At 45.2% G+C, this 15,649-nt stretch overlaps 2 protein-coding genes and 1 long non-coding RNA gene across 11 annotated transcripts in view; 1 reads left to right on the top strand and 2 right to left on the bottom strand.

Moving 5' to 3' along the window:
- Nucleotides 1-1,562: 1,562 nt before the first annotated feature.
- On the bottom strand, nt 1,563-6,507 carry LOC114569522 (uncharacterized). The gene is made up of 3 exons (XR_003694403.1): nt 6,143-6,507; nt 5,743-5,832; nt 1,563-1,708 (listed from the first exon to the last, which is right to left on the bottom strand). It is a non-coding gene; the product is annotated as an uncharacterized LOC114569522 (long non-coding RNA).
- gosr2 (golgi SNAP receptor complex member 2) lies at nt 5,115-10,643 on the top strand. The gene is made up of 7 exons (XM_028599402.1): nt 5,115-5,378; nt 6,587-6,780; nt 7,027-7,091; nt 7,729-7,837; nt 8,384-8,516; nt 8,769-8,909; nt 9,426-10,643. Exons 2-7 carry the CDS (start codon nt 6,752-6,754, stop codon nt 9,585-9,587), a joined length of 639 nt encoding a protein of 212 aa, XP_028455203.1. The 5' UTR covers nt 5,115-5,378; nt 6,587-6,751; the 3' UTR covers nt 9,588-10,643.
- The window catches only part of gpatch8 (G patch domain containing 8), a 28,677-nt gene continuing 23,517 nt past the window's right edge, over nt 10,490-15,649 (bottom strand). For all 9 annotated transcript variants that reach the window (XM_028599393.1, XM_028599394.1, XM_028599397.1 and 6 more), the window contains one exon: nt 10,490-15,491. In XM_028599393.1, coding sequence (XP_028455194.1) covers nt 11,660-15,491 — 3,832 coding nt within the window. In that variant the 3' untranslated portion in view covers nt 10,490-11,659. The remainder of the gene's footprint in view (nt 15,492-15,649) is intronic.

The following is a 15,649-nucleotide window of genomic DNA, read 5'->3' as shown; positions in this document are numbered from 1 at the left end:
GTGAAAAGTTGACATTTTTGAAATACGTGGTTTTCACTGGACAGCAACAATATGTTTTTGTCTATCTAATAACATTATATTACCAATAGAAACCTTTATTTGTACCCTTTGCTTCAATATTAATTTCCCCTCTAAGACAATAAAGAAAACAAAAACTTCAGTTCAGTGATACATAAATGCGTCAGCCGTCAGGTCAAACAAGTTCATACGCTGAGACTACTGACTCACTATATTAACTCGTCATATTTTAATATTGTGGATCAATATTTAACTTTGTTCAACATGAAATGCTGTATTTAAAAAAAAGCCATGTTCTTCTCAGCAGAGCTGTGGGATAAGAGAGAGGAGTGTGTCGCAGAATGCAGGGTGGATCGGGGTTGAGATATTGAAGGACATAAAAGAAAAAGATGAGGATGGAGGGATGAGAAGGGGTAGTTTGTGGCCCCAGGAGGCCTATCCCCTGCTGCTGCTGTTGTTTTTTTATAATGAACTCCTAAAGCCTTCATTTCCCTCACTACCCTGAGTGGAAGGGGTGCAGCGATGGGGGCTGCTGAGTCCACAACCGGATTCGCACGCACAAGCCCCGAGGGTGGCTGCTTTGAGCGGGGTGGGGGGTTGGACGGAGCAGGGGTGCAATATACAAGCTCCTATGTGTGTGTTTGAGACAGTCCTGACAGGAGACAGGTGAGGGCAGAAAGGTGTTTGCATATGTGTGTGTGCATACTTGCCATGTGCACACCTGTGGTCACTTTGTAGGAGTGATATGTGAGCGTGTGTTTGTAGTCAGGTTTTCCAGTGCGGGCGGTCGGCCTGCTGGATGCTGGAGCTGCTGGAACTTCTCTCTGTCACCCTGAGACACTGAATGACATAGACAATGTAGGCTGACGCTGGTGGTAACACTATCTCTTGTGTCTGCATCGGCCTGGTTCAGGTAAAGGTTACTATGCCGGGCTGTGCTGCAGCAGTGCACTGTGCTCTGATGGATGAAGATGAATTGGCACACCTGAGCGGAGGCATTTTTTGAGATACTGTATGTATTATATTTGCTTTGTTTGGCAATTTTTTTTTATCCAAAGCAACATACACAGCTTTCAGGTTTATACATTACTCATTTGTGTAAGAACAGTAGATGTTAACTGAAGCGTAGAAGGCTTGGTAGATACTTTGCTCAAGGACACAAAGCGCAGTCCCGTCCTGTAATCGGAACCTCTGAGCCTCAGGTCAAACATCTAAACCCTACAAGACTTCCGCCTCTGAAGAGAAGGTGCTTAGATAGCATCAGTGCTGGGACTAATCCCCACAAACACCCTGACATGGCACATAGAGAAAATGAAATGATGAAGAGGATGAGGAGGGAAATGGATTTGGTGCACAAAAGAGGGAAAAGAGAGAGAGAGAGAGAGAGAGAGAGAGAGAGAGAGAGAGAGAGAGAGAGAGAGAGAGATTTGTGAATACAGCATGGGGTAGGAATTTGGAATGTGAAATGACTAATGCAATTGCTCAACCCACAACAAGAACATGCACTGCCTAGAGCTATGACAAGGCTGAGTGCATACCTCTATGGGGGGGCCTAACGCAGAGGCTGGGGTGGACTGGGATGGTGCCTCAGTTCCTCACAATGGGTGATGAGATGCACGGTGTAGAGAACGTGCATACATGTGTGATGGTCAATTGAGGGGGCAGCAGGGTTGAAATGATGGATTTTCACCTGAGGACAGAGGGGGAAAAAAAAGTTTATTATAGTATGAATAGTAATAAAATGTAATACGCAAAATGTAAACAGACAAAAAAAGTATTTATTTCCAGAAGTAGCCTGTAGTGTCTACCAGAGTCTAGCCTGGAGAACAGATGATGCGCGATATACAGAGCCTTCCCCCTCACCCTCTCTTCTAGAGAGGCTTCTTCTACATGGATTCTTCTTATTTTTCCCCTACAATATATATATATATATATATATATATATATATATATATATATATATATATATATATATATATATATATATATATATATATACATACATATGTTAAGTGTACTGTAAGACCTACTGTGTTTTAATGTGCTGGGTAGCCTAGCCGTGCGCTACATTAAAATCAATGCGACATACCTTCGTCGATAATTAAATGAATCGTTGCTACAGCTTTACTGTTTGTCTGTTCACCAGGAGACTAACTGGCGCTGTGGCCTTATTGGTTTACTTGTCACATTGACAACCATCACTATAGCTGGCTTCTTTAAACAATACTGTATATTTGTATTTCATACAGCAAAATACCCTACAGATGTATACTGGAACCCCCCCCACACACACACACACACACACACTGAGAAACTCCTGGGGGAGTCTGTTCCCATGAACCTGAAACACCTGCATCGCAAACAGCAGGGTTTTCATTGCAGCCGCTGTGATAGCACATGATAAGACCTCATGTACCTTCATAACTTACTCCCCATGCTCAATATATGGTACTCCTCTGCCTTTCTCACACACACTCACACACACACACACACACACTGACCTCCATTACAACTAAAACAAAACTTTCCCAGATCAACAATATGCAATGGAGAAAAACACAGATAAAGGGAAGAGCTATGTGTTCTCTCAACCAGCAACACCTCTAGAAAATAAGTCTGGAATGCTGTCTGTAATTATTTGTAATATCTGCAGCTACACAGTTATGCCATCTGTTGGCTTTATGTCCAGGAGTGCTCTTACTTATTAAATCCTCACTGTCATTAAAGGATTCAGATACACAATAATGTGCCATCAAAATCTATTAACTTTTGAGCTCTGTGAACCGCACTCTCTGGCTAACTGACTTGGTCATGATGAGAGTGTGGTTGTGAGTGGGTGCATGACTGTGGGTGGGAAGCTGTCAGGCAGAGGAAGCCCAGTGTAGCGCTCCATGCCATGTTGCTGTTTGTGTTCCCATCTTGGCTGAGCTGTCATACGACCGCAGGAGTTGACGGCACCTCTCATCCTCAGAGGTCTGGGTGTCACAGGTGGTATGGCCACAGGGCTCTATATGTGTGTGTGTGCGTGTGTGTGTGTGTGCGCGTGCGTGCGTGTGTGTGTGAGAGAGAGAGAATGTCTGACAGCTGTATTATCAATATAGGCTCTTTGAGGTCAGACAAAATAAATCTGGGAGGAAGTAAAAAAAAAAAAAAAAAAAAAAAAGCAGGAAACCATGAGGCTGATAACCTTCCATTATTGAGAAAGGCATCACTTTGTCCACTCAATAAATGAAATAGCAATAAATGTCAAATAAAATGTTTTAAATATTCTAACATGATTAATATCAGTAAATAGCTGCTGTCTGTAACTCCAAATAACCTACAGCCATGGACAGATTATGAGACAACAGACCCCTGGACAGTGGCCACAGAGATGTAAAAGGTCCCCCACCCTCCTATATGGGAGAAAGACACCAGAACTAAATGATACAGAACAACTACAGTAGACGTTTTGCATCATTTTATGGTCATTTTGCATCTCTCTGTGATTGTTTTGCGGCTCTGTGTAGGCATTTAGCATTTTTTTATGGTTGTTTTGCTTCTTTGTAGTCATTTTGCATTTTTTGTGGTTCTTTTGTATTTTGTATTCATTTTGAATCTCCTTGTGGTCCTTTAGCATGTTTTAGGGCTGTTTTGCATCTCTTCACAGCTGTTTTGTGTCTCTTTGGGATTGTTTTGCATCTTTTTGTAGTCATTTGAGTTTTCTAGTGGCCGTTTTTGTCTCTTTCTAGTCATTTTACATCTCTTTGTGGTTGTTTGACTTTGTGATGTCACTTCAGTACCTACAGTACCTATCACCTTCTTACTCTGGTAGAATCAGCTTCCAGGGGAGGGGGCATGTGCCACCCTTGGCCACCCCTCTGGCCCCGCCTCTGCACCCCTTTCCCAGCAGAAACCACTGAGACGCTGGGAGCTTATGAGTTTCTCCTGTCATTTCTGACAGGCCCTCATTTGCTTTCATTCAGCGTCTCATCACAGCTTCAAAGACGAGTGGATCATCTCCCTCGGGGGTAGTGAGAAGATCAGTGTGCCTTCAAAAAATGACTGGTATCCAAAAATTGTTGACCCGAGGCAATTTTGCTCCTCATAATTGGCTTCTTCACTCTGTCTGTCTTGGGCAATCATTAAAGAGTTATGATGTATTATATTGCCTGGAAAACATCATTAAGTATGTTGTGTAAAAGTGATTCAATAACATATAATTTTCTCTTGATAAACAAAACAGTGTTATTGAGGGGGGTAGTCACAGAGTACAGTGAGTGCTTTCTTTCCTACCAAATAACAACTCTGCTGTTGTCTAACCAGTACAAAGACATTGATCCAGCGCTAAATTTTGTTTGGTTCCAGGTGGAGCCCCCAAAGGACCAAAGCCTTTCACCAGGAAATGGAATTCTTTGACGATCCAGTGAGGAGGCCCCACACACACACACACACACACACACACACACACACACACACTTACTTAATATTCTGTGCTCACATAAATCTCATTCTAAGACTTACCTCCACCAAGGATCTAAATTTGTTAAATGTGAATACCTAAACATTTCTGAATCTGGATCCAGGTCTGCTTTAAAATACACATAAGCTAGACAATTATGGGATACATGTGCACTTTATGTGTCTTTTTTCATTCAAGTAAGAGTACCAATATTGATATAAACTGATAAAAAACACACACACACACACACATACACATACACACACACACACCTAGGAACCTAAGAAGTAGCTTCCTTTGTGGAGGTAACAACTGGACAGAACCCTAATTTCGCACCATGCATGTACATTAAACTATAAAAGTGACAAACAAGGTCTAACACACATGATCTCTCGGTCAGTCAGAGTGGCGTGATCAAGCTCCACACCTGGAGTCTGGATTTCATTTTGTGCCCGTGGTGCTCAGGTGTGGAGGAAAACCAGTAAGCTCATCTCATCCTTTCCTCAGGGCTGAAAGATAAAGGACAGACAGAGAGAACCCTGCGACCTTGAGAGAGAGAGAGAGAGAGAGAGAGAGAGAGAGAGAGAGAGAGGGGTAAATGTGCCTCATGTTCTGTTTGGAAATGGTTTGAAGAGGGCCTTATTTGTCCCTTTCTCTACATCTTCTTTACTCTGAGCAACAGGTTAAAGCTGTGCACATCCAACCAATGCCCTGGGGATGTGTTATGACAACCGAAAACGGTGAACAGCGAGAGCAAGAAGTGGCATGAACAGATCTCAAGGTTTCTGACATGTGGGGGTGGGTGAAAAGGACCTCTGTTGAGAAGTGTCTAGCCTGAAGATACAACCATCAACTCAAGTACCATCAGGCAGCCACGGAAAACTGCCTGGGCCGACTTCTGACTGCTGCGTTGAATGAGGTAAACAAATACAGCTAGCACTGGCAAACGGTAGCTTGTAACAGCTCACTGCACTAATTAGGTTAAAGGATGCTTGGATTTGCTTTGCTTGCTCCTGGTCTCATCGATTCTCCCCTCGCAAATTAGTAGTAGACAGCGAGATGATGGAGGGTTGGAGCAACTTGATTGATATGTGGTTTTGTGAAGGTGCCAGGCAGCACCCCAGGAGGATTTTCTTCACACTAAATCACCGATGAACTATTGTGAAATGTTCCCAGCTTGTTCTGGGAAATCCAAGCATGCCACTTTCACACAGTACTCACAACTTCACAAACAAACCTGTCTCCTTCCTCAGACATCCTCTCCACAGTGATCTGTGACTTACTGAAAGTTTGATATCATTAGTTTTGGTGTCTCTGACCGCAGGCAAGAAGGAAACCTCTGGATGGGCAGGCAGGAATATTCTGACACCTATCTGTGGAAAAGGAGGACAGACTTATTAGACAGATTGAGTGTGAGCTGACAAAAGCTAGCCCCAGGACATGTTTCAGAGTTTTTCCTGCCACATGTCTACATGTCAACAGATTATGCTATATGCTCTCAGAGTTTGTCTTGGGTTAGGGGAAATTATCTCTGCTACCACAACTGTCCGCTACTGCATTTAAGACGATATCAAATATAATGGAAAATATAGCCTGCAGCCTAGATTTCATTTTGAAGGGGTTAGGCATCAATTGAATAACCTGAACGAAATGACAATGGGGTGTTGTGAGCCAATAGCCTACCTGGATTCAGTGTGCATGACATTTAGTGCTACATTTGTGTCCTGTTTCACCTTAGTGATGTATCACAGCATTTAGGATTCAAAACCAAAAAGGACAATTCATAAAGGGGAATAAACGATGGGATTTGTACTAGCTTTTTTACAGTGTTTCTGCTACTGAGTAGGCTCGCTTTGCCAGACCCTCCTCCAAGGCGCGCTGAAGGAGGAAGCTACTGAGCGGTGTCGACACTAGGTGGTGTTTCTTTAGCATTTTGTACAAGCCAAAGATCGTAAATTAAAAACAAAACAAAAAAAAAACATATATCAGAATGAAAATGTCAGAGAAATAGCTGCTACCGGAGCAAAAGATCTGCAATTACATTTCCAGTGTCGAGAAATCGAGGCAGAGTGAGCACTCTTCATCCCCCTATCGCCTCCCCCCCATCTCCCTCTCTCTCTCTTTCAGGTGACGCGGCAGAACTTCCGCTTTCCTATTTCCGTACACAAACGCTCTGCTGATGACGTGTACACTCCACCACCGTTAGCTGGCTAGCTAGCTAGCTTAGCCACCTGTCAGAATAAAGTAACGCTACAACGCAAGGGGAAACAGTGCTTCAACAAATCACGGAAGATGGAGACGCTTTACCATCAGACAAACAAGTAAGTGTGTTTGTGTTCTGTGGAAACTGTGCGCTGCAGACTCTCAGCTAGCTAACGAGCTTAATTCTGGGGCTATTTAACTTCAGCCGTAGTTAACAGTAGCAAACTAATATCATAACGGTCGGGTCATTGGTCCCTGAAATCTTTACACAGCTGTTCGTTGACGTTCCTAAGTGTTCGTCTGGTTGTATTCTGGCATCATGTGTTGGTTCCCATCCACTAATGTTATGCTTTATTCTGGATAAGGCAAATCCAAGAGGTGCAGTCTCTTATGGGACATCTGGAGAAGACGGATCGTCAGTCAGTCCACTGTAAGTATGATTTAAGCTATGTGACGGTGACAGTCCGCTCTCCCACTGCTCTGTACGAGTGTTGTTATGGTACATTATCAGGGTTGATTTCACCACTTCTAGCCAATTTTCCTCTGAATTGTTTCTCAATTTCTATTCAGTACAGACTCTTTTATTATGGCTGCCTCTCTGATATAATGACAGGAGGGGAGGTGGTGTCTCTCTCTAGCTGATTGTTTTCTGTGGTTGGTGCCTGCTCAATCAGTTCTGGGCCAGGCTGGTGCCAGGACAGGAAGAAGCAGGGGTGGGTGCAGTGACACAAGCTGCGAGGGCTTCTTCTAGATAATGGTGGGAGCCAGGCAGTAGACACCCCTCCCCAATGATGACATCAACATGTGTTTTAACCCAGCCCACATGCTTACTAATGAGAGAGGGTCATTCCATTGATAAATACCGCTGTAGTCCCTGTGGAATAAACAGGCAACCACAGTCTCAGAAAACCTAGTAAATCCTACTTTCAAACAAATCTATTACATTTACCAAGGGTACATTTTTACCTGGTCATTTGGTATGGATCCAAATAGAAAATGTCTTCCTTCCTGTAATGAATTATACCAAATAATTTTTTTTTTTTTGTCTTTCTTTCTCATTATTCAAGTGTTAGAGAATGAATTGCAGACTAGAATCGACCAGATCTTCAATCATTTAGAACGCCTCGAGATCCTGGCCAGCAAGGAACCACCAAACCGCCGCCAGAATGCCAAATTGTGAGTTTGGAGTGAGTCAATTGATGGTGACCCTAAAGCCCCAGAGTTGGCTGTGGTGAGCCGTATGTATCCGATAAAGGCACAGGGCAGAAGATGAGACAAGCAGCCCTGTCCTGCCCTGTGGCAATGTGGCTCTATGAAAACAGTTACTCAGAAGCCCCGTCATCACCGGCATTCCTGCTGCATTGGGCAAAGACTCATTTCTGAGCTGGGTAAACAGGCCTCAGGGGACACCGTACACCCCATCCCACATCACTCTTCTGATCCTAGTCAAGCTCTAGTGGGGTGAAGCTAAGGATAGGGGGAGACTGTGAGAGACTGTTCATTCCAAGCGCATGAGATTTGAGGGGAAAGAAGTGTTTTCATTAGCCAGAATAACTACAAATATTTAGAATTACGTATTAGATTTGGTTTAATGATGCATTGTCATAAAATATTTCAAGGAGGTGAGCGAGAGAATATTTTGCGTTGTTATAGAGAGAGGTTTTGTCAACTTCATATTAAAGTTGAATCAACAGTTTGACTGTATTCTTTGCTTTCCTTTAGGCGAGTGGACCAGCTTAAGTATGATGTCCAACACCTTCGAACTGCCCTGCAAAATTTCCAGTACAGAAGCTACGCCAGAGAGGCCCAGGAGAGAGAGAGGGAGGAACTAATGAGCCGTACCTTCACGACCAACGTAAGTCTAATATAACTTGTGGGAAGTGAAATGTAAACCGAAAGCAAATACTGTTGCCACCCAGCTTAGGTTGGGCCTAGTGAAGATGGCAATCGCTTTATTGGGCATGAATCCAGCATTCAGAGGTCCAAGTCTTCTGATAGAAAGAGGTTTGGTAAAATCGTGATAGTGCTCTGTGAACTTTGACTCTTTTTTTTCTGGTTGAATAACGTGGAATAAAAAATAAATAAATTGTTTGTTCTTGTTCAAAAGGACGCAGATACCTCCATCCCCATAGATGAGACCCTACAGTTAAACTCCAACTTGCACAACGCACACAGAGGCATGGATGACCTCCTGGGCAGCGGCAGTAGCATTCTCAATGGTCTGAGAGATCAAAGATCTACACTAAAGGTGTGTGCATATGATTTAAGATCTAGAAATAAAAAAATCCATCTGTAGCAGAGCAGAGGACATTTGGTTTTTAACAGAGAAAGCAACCAGTATAGAGGCTTAACGGTAAAAAAAAAATATATATATATATATGTTCCCCGACCCAGTTTCTGGCGTTCACATTGATCACAATAGTCGTATTGTTAGTGTGCATATACTCAGCTAAAGGGTGAGTCCTTGTTTCCAGGGAGGAGATGGTCTTCCTGGTTTTGCTTCAGGCTTCCTCTTATCAGGGTGTGTCTGTTGATCAGCACTCGTAGCCCAGTTGTCTAGCCATGAGAAACTTCTGACGGAGTGGCGCGTCCGGGAGGGTGTTGACACTCAACTACTCCCAAAATCAGACAAATTAGTCTAGATAATTACAATGTGTCCATGTAATGCCTGAATTTTCCCAACCATTTGGTGTATTTATGGCTGTTATAGCTTAGCACATGTGATCATAATCTGTTTACGTGGCTTTGTTTTGGCTCTGCACAGGGGACCCATAAGAAGATGTTGGATGTGGCCAACATGCTGGGGCTGTCTAACACAGTGATGCGACTGATAGAAAGGCGAGCCACCCAGGATAAGTTCATCATGATTGGAGGCATGCTGTTGACCTGCATCTTCATGTTCCTGGTAATCAGATACCTGGGCTGACCACCATCCATCCACAGCGGCCATTGTGATCAGTCGTGGACCTTTCTGCAGCACATTATCCCTCACGATGTGAAAAGTGGCAGAATTGAATTTTTAACATCCGATTTGAATATATTTTTAATAGTGCCAATATAGTTTTTTTTTTTTTCCCCCCACCATTTAAATTATTTTGAGCACCTGCAAAATGTTAAGGTTAGACCTTAATTACATTGAGTATTTTATTCCACTTGAAGCTACAATAGAGCATTGCACTGTATCATAGGTCTGCTGCTTTCCTCAGAGGACTACCACAAATCCATAACCTAGTCATTTTATCAAAACCACTTCATCACTCTTGTGACTACCCAAGTGGCTTTTTCAAAAATACTTAAAACTGATCTTCATACTTTACTTGCTCTTGCCTCCAGTGAAAAGCTATTTGTTTTGATCCTGAATCTGTCAGTGTTATTCTGCCTTGTTGGTTCTTAAATAGAAACATCCTGAAGAATATTTTGTTTTATGTTTATCATGTACATAACAGCAATATGAATCTGTTCTGAAAGACAATGGAAGCAGCAATTCATTTATCGTTAAATTCTTTTTCCAATATAAGCTTGGGTCTAGTCTCACTATGGGCGTGATTGAGTTCTAATGTAATAAAACATGTTTGATTTCCTTTGTATATCTCTATCAAATGACTGCTGGAATCAGCGGTTCACAGGAGGGAAGTATAGTGGAAACTGAAGGGTGTTAACTCAGCTGTCAAGTTTCTTTTTTCACTGCTTTCACAAGTCTATTCAAGGCAACTAGGGCACCATCTAGTGTTGGTTGACTGTTCCCAATGACGCTGGTGTTTCCATGTTTGTGACTGAATGGTTATGTTTACGTGTGAATTTCATTAACCCTATAGATTATCAAACACATGAACTCAAGATTTTATTTGCTAAAACAGTAAGTTTTTAAAAAATACAGAGTTGCTACTGTAAAACAAATCAGTCATTTACCACCCCAGCCCATCTTAACCCAGCTGATTTAGAAACAAATGTAATAAAAACACATGTGACCATCTTCCATCAATCTTCTCATTCTGCTTATTCCAATACCAAACCTCTAGAATGTTAATAGGTTAATCTACAGCAGGTTTATTTACAAAATTACACAAAAGCAAAACACAGCCCTTCTTTTGAAGAGCATTTTTGGAAAATAACTTAAAAACAGAAAAATACATTTATTGCAGTATACTACAATCTTATTGTTACATGATGCAAACGCACCATCTTGATGTACAGATTTTCAGTGCAATTTATTCTGGTGCACCCTCACCACAGGGACCATGAGCTTTGCCTCGGAGCATCAGGGATGTTAAAACTTCTCCATCACATTTCCCCTCACTTATGTGACGATATACCAATTTGGACACCATAGCTGTAATTTCATATCGTCATCATTGATGAGATGCTTCACATTACACACTGATATATGTACAAGTTACTGCATTACAAATTATTTGAGAGCAAGGATCCAATAGAGAGCAAGTAGTCAAATAAGAACATAAACAATATCAGTAAATATGAAGTAGTCTGTCTCTGAAGGTTACATTACAGAGTCGAAGCAGTTTGCCTACCACATACTCCTCCTAACATGATTCAGTTTATAGCTTCAGTCATTACGCCGCTCTTTGGCTGCCAACATGAGCAAAAACTGAGAAGAAAAAAAAAAAACTCCAGTGGTTTCTCCGACTTGATTCAAAAACAAAATGTGTGGTGTTAATATACCTCAAACTGGAATATAAACCAATGTCTTGAGAATGTTGCTTTAAATCTACATCCCGTTTTATAAAATTCAGGGCAAAACATGAAAAAAGAACTTGCATGAGCCAGAAGAAAATATTAATGTTAATTTTATACCCAACACAGGCAGCACCACTTTGTGGCTACACCTTCTGCACTGTGTTGGCCAGTAAAAGGAGGAAGTAGTTTATTGACAGCTTCCTGTCTCGCTGCCTGCATGTTGCTGCAAAGACTTCATCTTAAAACCCTGAACCAAGCCGGTTAAGTCTTTTCTCAGTGGTTGGGTGCTGTGACTATACTCCTTCAAGAGCCATGGTTAGGTGGGTGCTGGAGGTCCTGCCCTGAGAAGATTGGGTGTAGCAGTGGGTGGAGTTGGAGAGCTGCCGCTGCAGCAGCTTGTGAGGGCCGGGGTGTGAAAAGTGTGGGGTAGAGGGCGTGTGGTACATGGTGGAGAGCTAAGGGGGTGTGGTGAAGTGCAGAAGCTGGGATAATATGTATGGGCTGACCGGAGAGGAAGGCTGTATGGTGGGCAGGAATCAGCCCAGCATGTCCTAGTGAGTGGCCCAGAGAATGGCCAAGGGAGTGGCCCAAATGAGACAGGGAGATGGGGGTAAAGTGGTGCTGGGGAATGTGGTGTACCTGGGCCAACTGGGCATGTGCATGGTGTGGGTGGTGGGCATGTGCTGGGTGAATGCCCATGGCTGCAGCCGTGGCAGCATGGTGCTGCAGGATGGCGTGTTGCACTGTGGTGATTGATGTGCCGGAGGCCATGGAAGCCATCGACACAGTGGGCTGCTGGATGTGGATCTGTTGCAGGGTTGGGGGAGGGGGAGCCGGGGCCATGTTGGCAGCTGCAGCAGCAGCGGCTGCAGCTGCCGCAGCTGATGGAAATGTCTTGACCTGCTTGGCCAAAAGCTGCTGCTGGATGTGCTGCTGTGCAGCCTGTTGCAGCTTGCTGTACTTCTCCATCTCCTCTGGTGTGAACGTAATGGGCTGACTCTCTAAAGGAGCCAGTCCATCCTCCTCTCCCTCCATGCAGTCTTCCTCCAGGTTGGGTGGTGGGTAAGCAGGGTAGGCATGCATTGGAGGCTGCTGCATGTCTGGCATGAGGGACTCCATCATGGGATTCTGAGAAGGGTCCTGTCCGGATTCACCTTGGTACTGGGGCATCATCATGGAAGACTCCTGTTCAAACAACGGCCGGGGTTCTTGGTGCACCTGGGATTCTGTAGTGGGATGCTGCGTCTCCTCTGGCACCACCGTGATCTGTGGGGCCTCCTCAACCTTCTGGACAGGTGGAGCTGGAGGTGGTGGTGGAGGGGGGAACTCCCGTATAGGCTCTACCAGGATAACCTCTGCCTCAGAGCACTTGCCTGCCCCTGATTTCTCACCCTCATTGGGTCTGGTTAGGGGAATCATCGGTTTCTTCCCTGCTTGCAGCTTACCAAAAAGCGGCAGCATGGTTTTGTTTCCAAGGGTCGGGGGTAGTTTGGGACCAAAGTATCCCTGTGGTGGGTCCTTAATCTTATTCCCAGATTTTGTTCCTGTGGCAGAATCATCAGAGCTTTTTTTAGACTGAACCTTCTCCAGCAGCTGGCGTGCTGTAAGGGTGTTTTTCTGTTCCCCTGCATCTCGGGACCCCCCTAGCCTCAGAGACTGGGAGCTGGATGAATGGGTGTTGCGGTTAAGGCCTCGTGATGAAGATGAACGTGGAGACTGGGAGCGGTAGATGCAAGAGCGGTTGAAGTCTCTGCGCTGTGCGTCACTGTCAGCTCGAGCCCTGGGGCCTCGTCGCCGGGGAGAGACTTTAGTGGAACTGGAGGAGCGGCTGGCAGAGCTGTGGCTACGGCTGTAGCTGCGCCTCCACGATCTGGCACTGGTGCTGCGGCTCCAGCTACTAGAGCTTCTCGAGCTGCTCCGATGGTGCCGCCGGTGCCTCTTCCTGCGACTGTAGCTGCGTGAACGCGAGCGGGAGTCTTCTGAGGAGGAAGAGGTGTACTGAGGTCTCCTGGATTGTCTTCGTCCTCGGCTTCCCCTACGCTCATACTCTGAGTCCGACGAACGTTTGGAGCGCCTCCGTCTGTGGCCCTCTTTGCTGTAGTCGCTGTAGCTGTCCGAGTAGCTGCGGCTACGGTGACTATAGGCGCTGCTGCCTGCTGAGGAGCGCTCAGAACTGCTGGAGTATGAGTGACTACGAGAGGTTTGGCCACGATGGCGCCGACGACTGCTGCCCCGTCTTTCCCCCCGTTTTGAAGAACGGCTGCAGGACCGCCTCGATTCTGCACTATGGTGGCGGCGTTGTTCCCGAGGACTTGACCGGTGATGACGTGAGCGCTGAGTATTAGAGCCCCCTTCTTCTTCACTCTCGCTGCTGGGCGGTCTACCAGGACCAGGACTCTTTTGGGCTGAGGTGGAGCAGGAGGCACTTTGAGGTGCACTGGAGTCAGTCTTTTGTCGCTTGGTGCCACTGTGCTCCTCTGAGGAGTTGACCTTGTCGGTGCCTTTTCCGGCTCCTCCTTCCTCTGCTCCAGACTTGCAAGGTACTTCCTTAGTAGCACGTTTCCTCTTTCCCGGTTCAACTCCTGTATTTCCCGTAGCTCCTGCCGCTCCAGTTGTCAGCTGAACAGAGGAGGCAACGGCTTTATCTTCTGACTTTGGTTTTGCTTTTTCCTTTTCATCACCTGCTGCCTCATCTTGATCTGGAGCCTTGTTTTTGCTCTTCTTCCGTTTGTGTTTTTTCTTCTTTTTGGGTTTCTCTTGCGTTACCTCAGTCTCGCCCTCTGCATCTTCTTCTGCTCCCTTGTCTTTTCCCTTGCGTTTTGAGTGCTTTGCAGACTTCTTATGCTTCTTCTTTTTCTTTTTTTTCTTGGCACTGCCAGTTGCAAGCTTTTGCTCATCACCTTCTGGTTGGCCAACATCTCCCTTACTTATTGGCTTGTCTTTGTCAGTGCTGGTCCCGGGTTTAGCAGTTATATCTACTTCAGCTGTTGATGCCGCCATCTCTTGCCCCTTGCCATCAGACTCTTGACAAGGCTTAGGGGACTTTGCTGCTTTCCCACCACGCACGCCTTTGTTGCGGGACAGCTTGAAGTCAAAGTAGAGGGGATTACAGCTATAAGACAAGGAAGGCTGAGCTTTTGTAAATTCGAGGAGCTCAGAGGGCCACTGCAGGGTAGTGCTCTCATCTTTGCTCAGAACTGGAAAGAAGGGACCTGTGGGGATTTTAGGACCCAAGTTGGAATCCAGAGTGTCCTGTGTTGTTGTGCTTTCTGCATTTTGTGGAGGGGAGGTGGGAACCATGGCAGCTGTATCTGCTGCGAATGAAGACACATCCTCCGTCTTCATTTTAGGCGATGGAGGAGTTGGCTCTGGGTCAGGGGATAAAGTGACATTATCTTGTCCTTTTTCAGTCTTGCACTCTACAACGTCAGGCTCTGTCTGTTCAGAACTATCTTCAACTTTCTCCTCCTGCCCATCTTCCTCATCTTCTTCTTTGCCCAGACACTGATCAGTGGCCTTCATAAACAGCAAAAACTGGAAGTGAGGCTTTACCCTGCAGTGAGCTGGAGGTATATAGTGGTAGTACTGAGGCTCTTGTCCAGCATATCCTTCCTCTTTTTTCATCATCATCTTCAGTTTGTTGAGAGTAGAGGCTAGAGAGGCTCCGTCGTCAGGCTGCTGCACCTCTTCCGTCGTTGCCAAACTAGCGTTTTCTCCTCCTTCACCTCCTCCTTCACCTCCCTTAGAGCTGTCTGTGCTGCTGCCAGAGGTCTCCTCTTGCCCTCCAGCCTTCTCTCCCTCCTGGGTCTCTTCTTCCTCCATAGCCTCCTCTCCATGATCAGCAAACACTGCTGCTGCTGTCTCCAGCTTTACTGGGGCTTTCTTGGCAAAAGAGAAGGACACGCTGACTTTAGATGCGCCACTAGGGGTTGGGGATGAGGAGCTGTTCTTCCCCAGAGAGAAGCTGACAAGTGGACCTGGCTTCGGGGAGGCTTCCCCAGTTTTATCTGCCGGAGATCCTTCCATGACACAGTCTGCCAAGGCAGTGTTTTCAGGTGTCACGTCGCCATCATCCGACTTCTCTCCATCCACAGACACTGTGGTAGTTTTGAACATGGGCCCACTTCCTGGAGTACTGAAACACAAAAGCATGATAACACAGAGTTGTAGGTTAACTGTGCCCACTGAAGAAATACCAGACCTAATTGCAGTGACAGCATAGTCGCATGCATGTTGAGTTTGTTTAATCATCACAATGGGCCAGACAAGGTCTCAGTATTGTTCAGTATCAGG

The sequence above is a fragment of the Perca flavescens genome, chromosome 15 (genome assembly GCF_004354835.1).
Source record: "Perca flavescens isolate YP-PL-M2 chromosome 15, PFLA_1.0, whole genome shotgun sequence".
NCBI lineage: Eukaryota > Metazoa > Chordata > Actinopteri > Perciformes > Percidae > Perca > Perca flavescens.
The sequence above is the reverse complement of the archived record's forward strand: the minus strand, read 5'-3'. Positions and strand labels throughout refer to the sequence as shown.

Bases quoted from the DNA above. Each gene is read 5' to 3' on its own strand.
- gosr2 (XM_028599402.1), top strand. From the start codon at position 6,752: ATGGAGACGCTTTACCATCAGACAAACAA. The intron at 6,781-7,026 runs GTAAGTGTGTTT...ATTCTGGATAAG, and splicing joins CTTTACCATCAGACAAACAA to GCAAATCCAAGAGGTGCAGT. The intron at 7,092-7,728 runs GTAAGTATGATT...TCATTATTCAAG, and splicing joins GGATCGTCAGTCAGTCCACT to TGTTAGAGAATGAATTGCAG.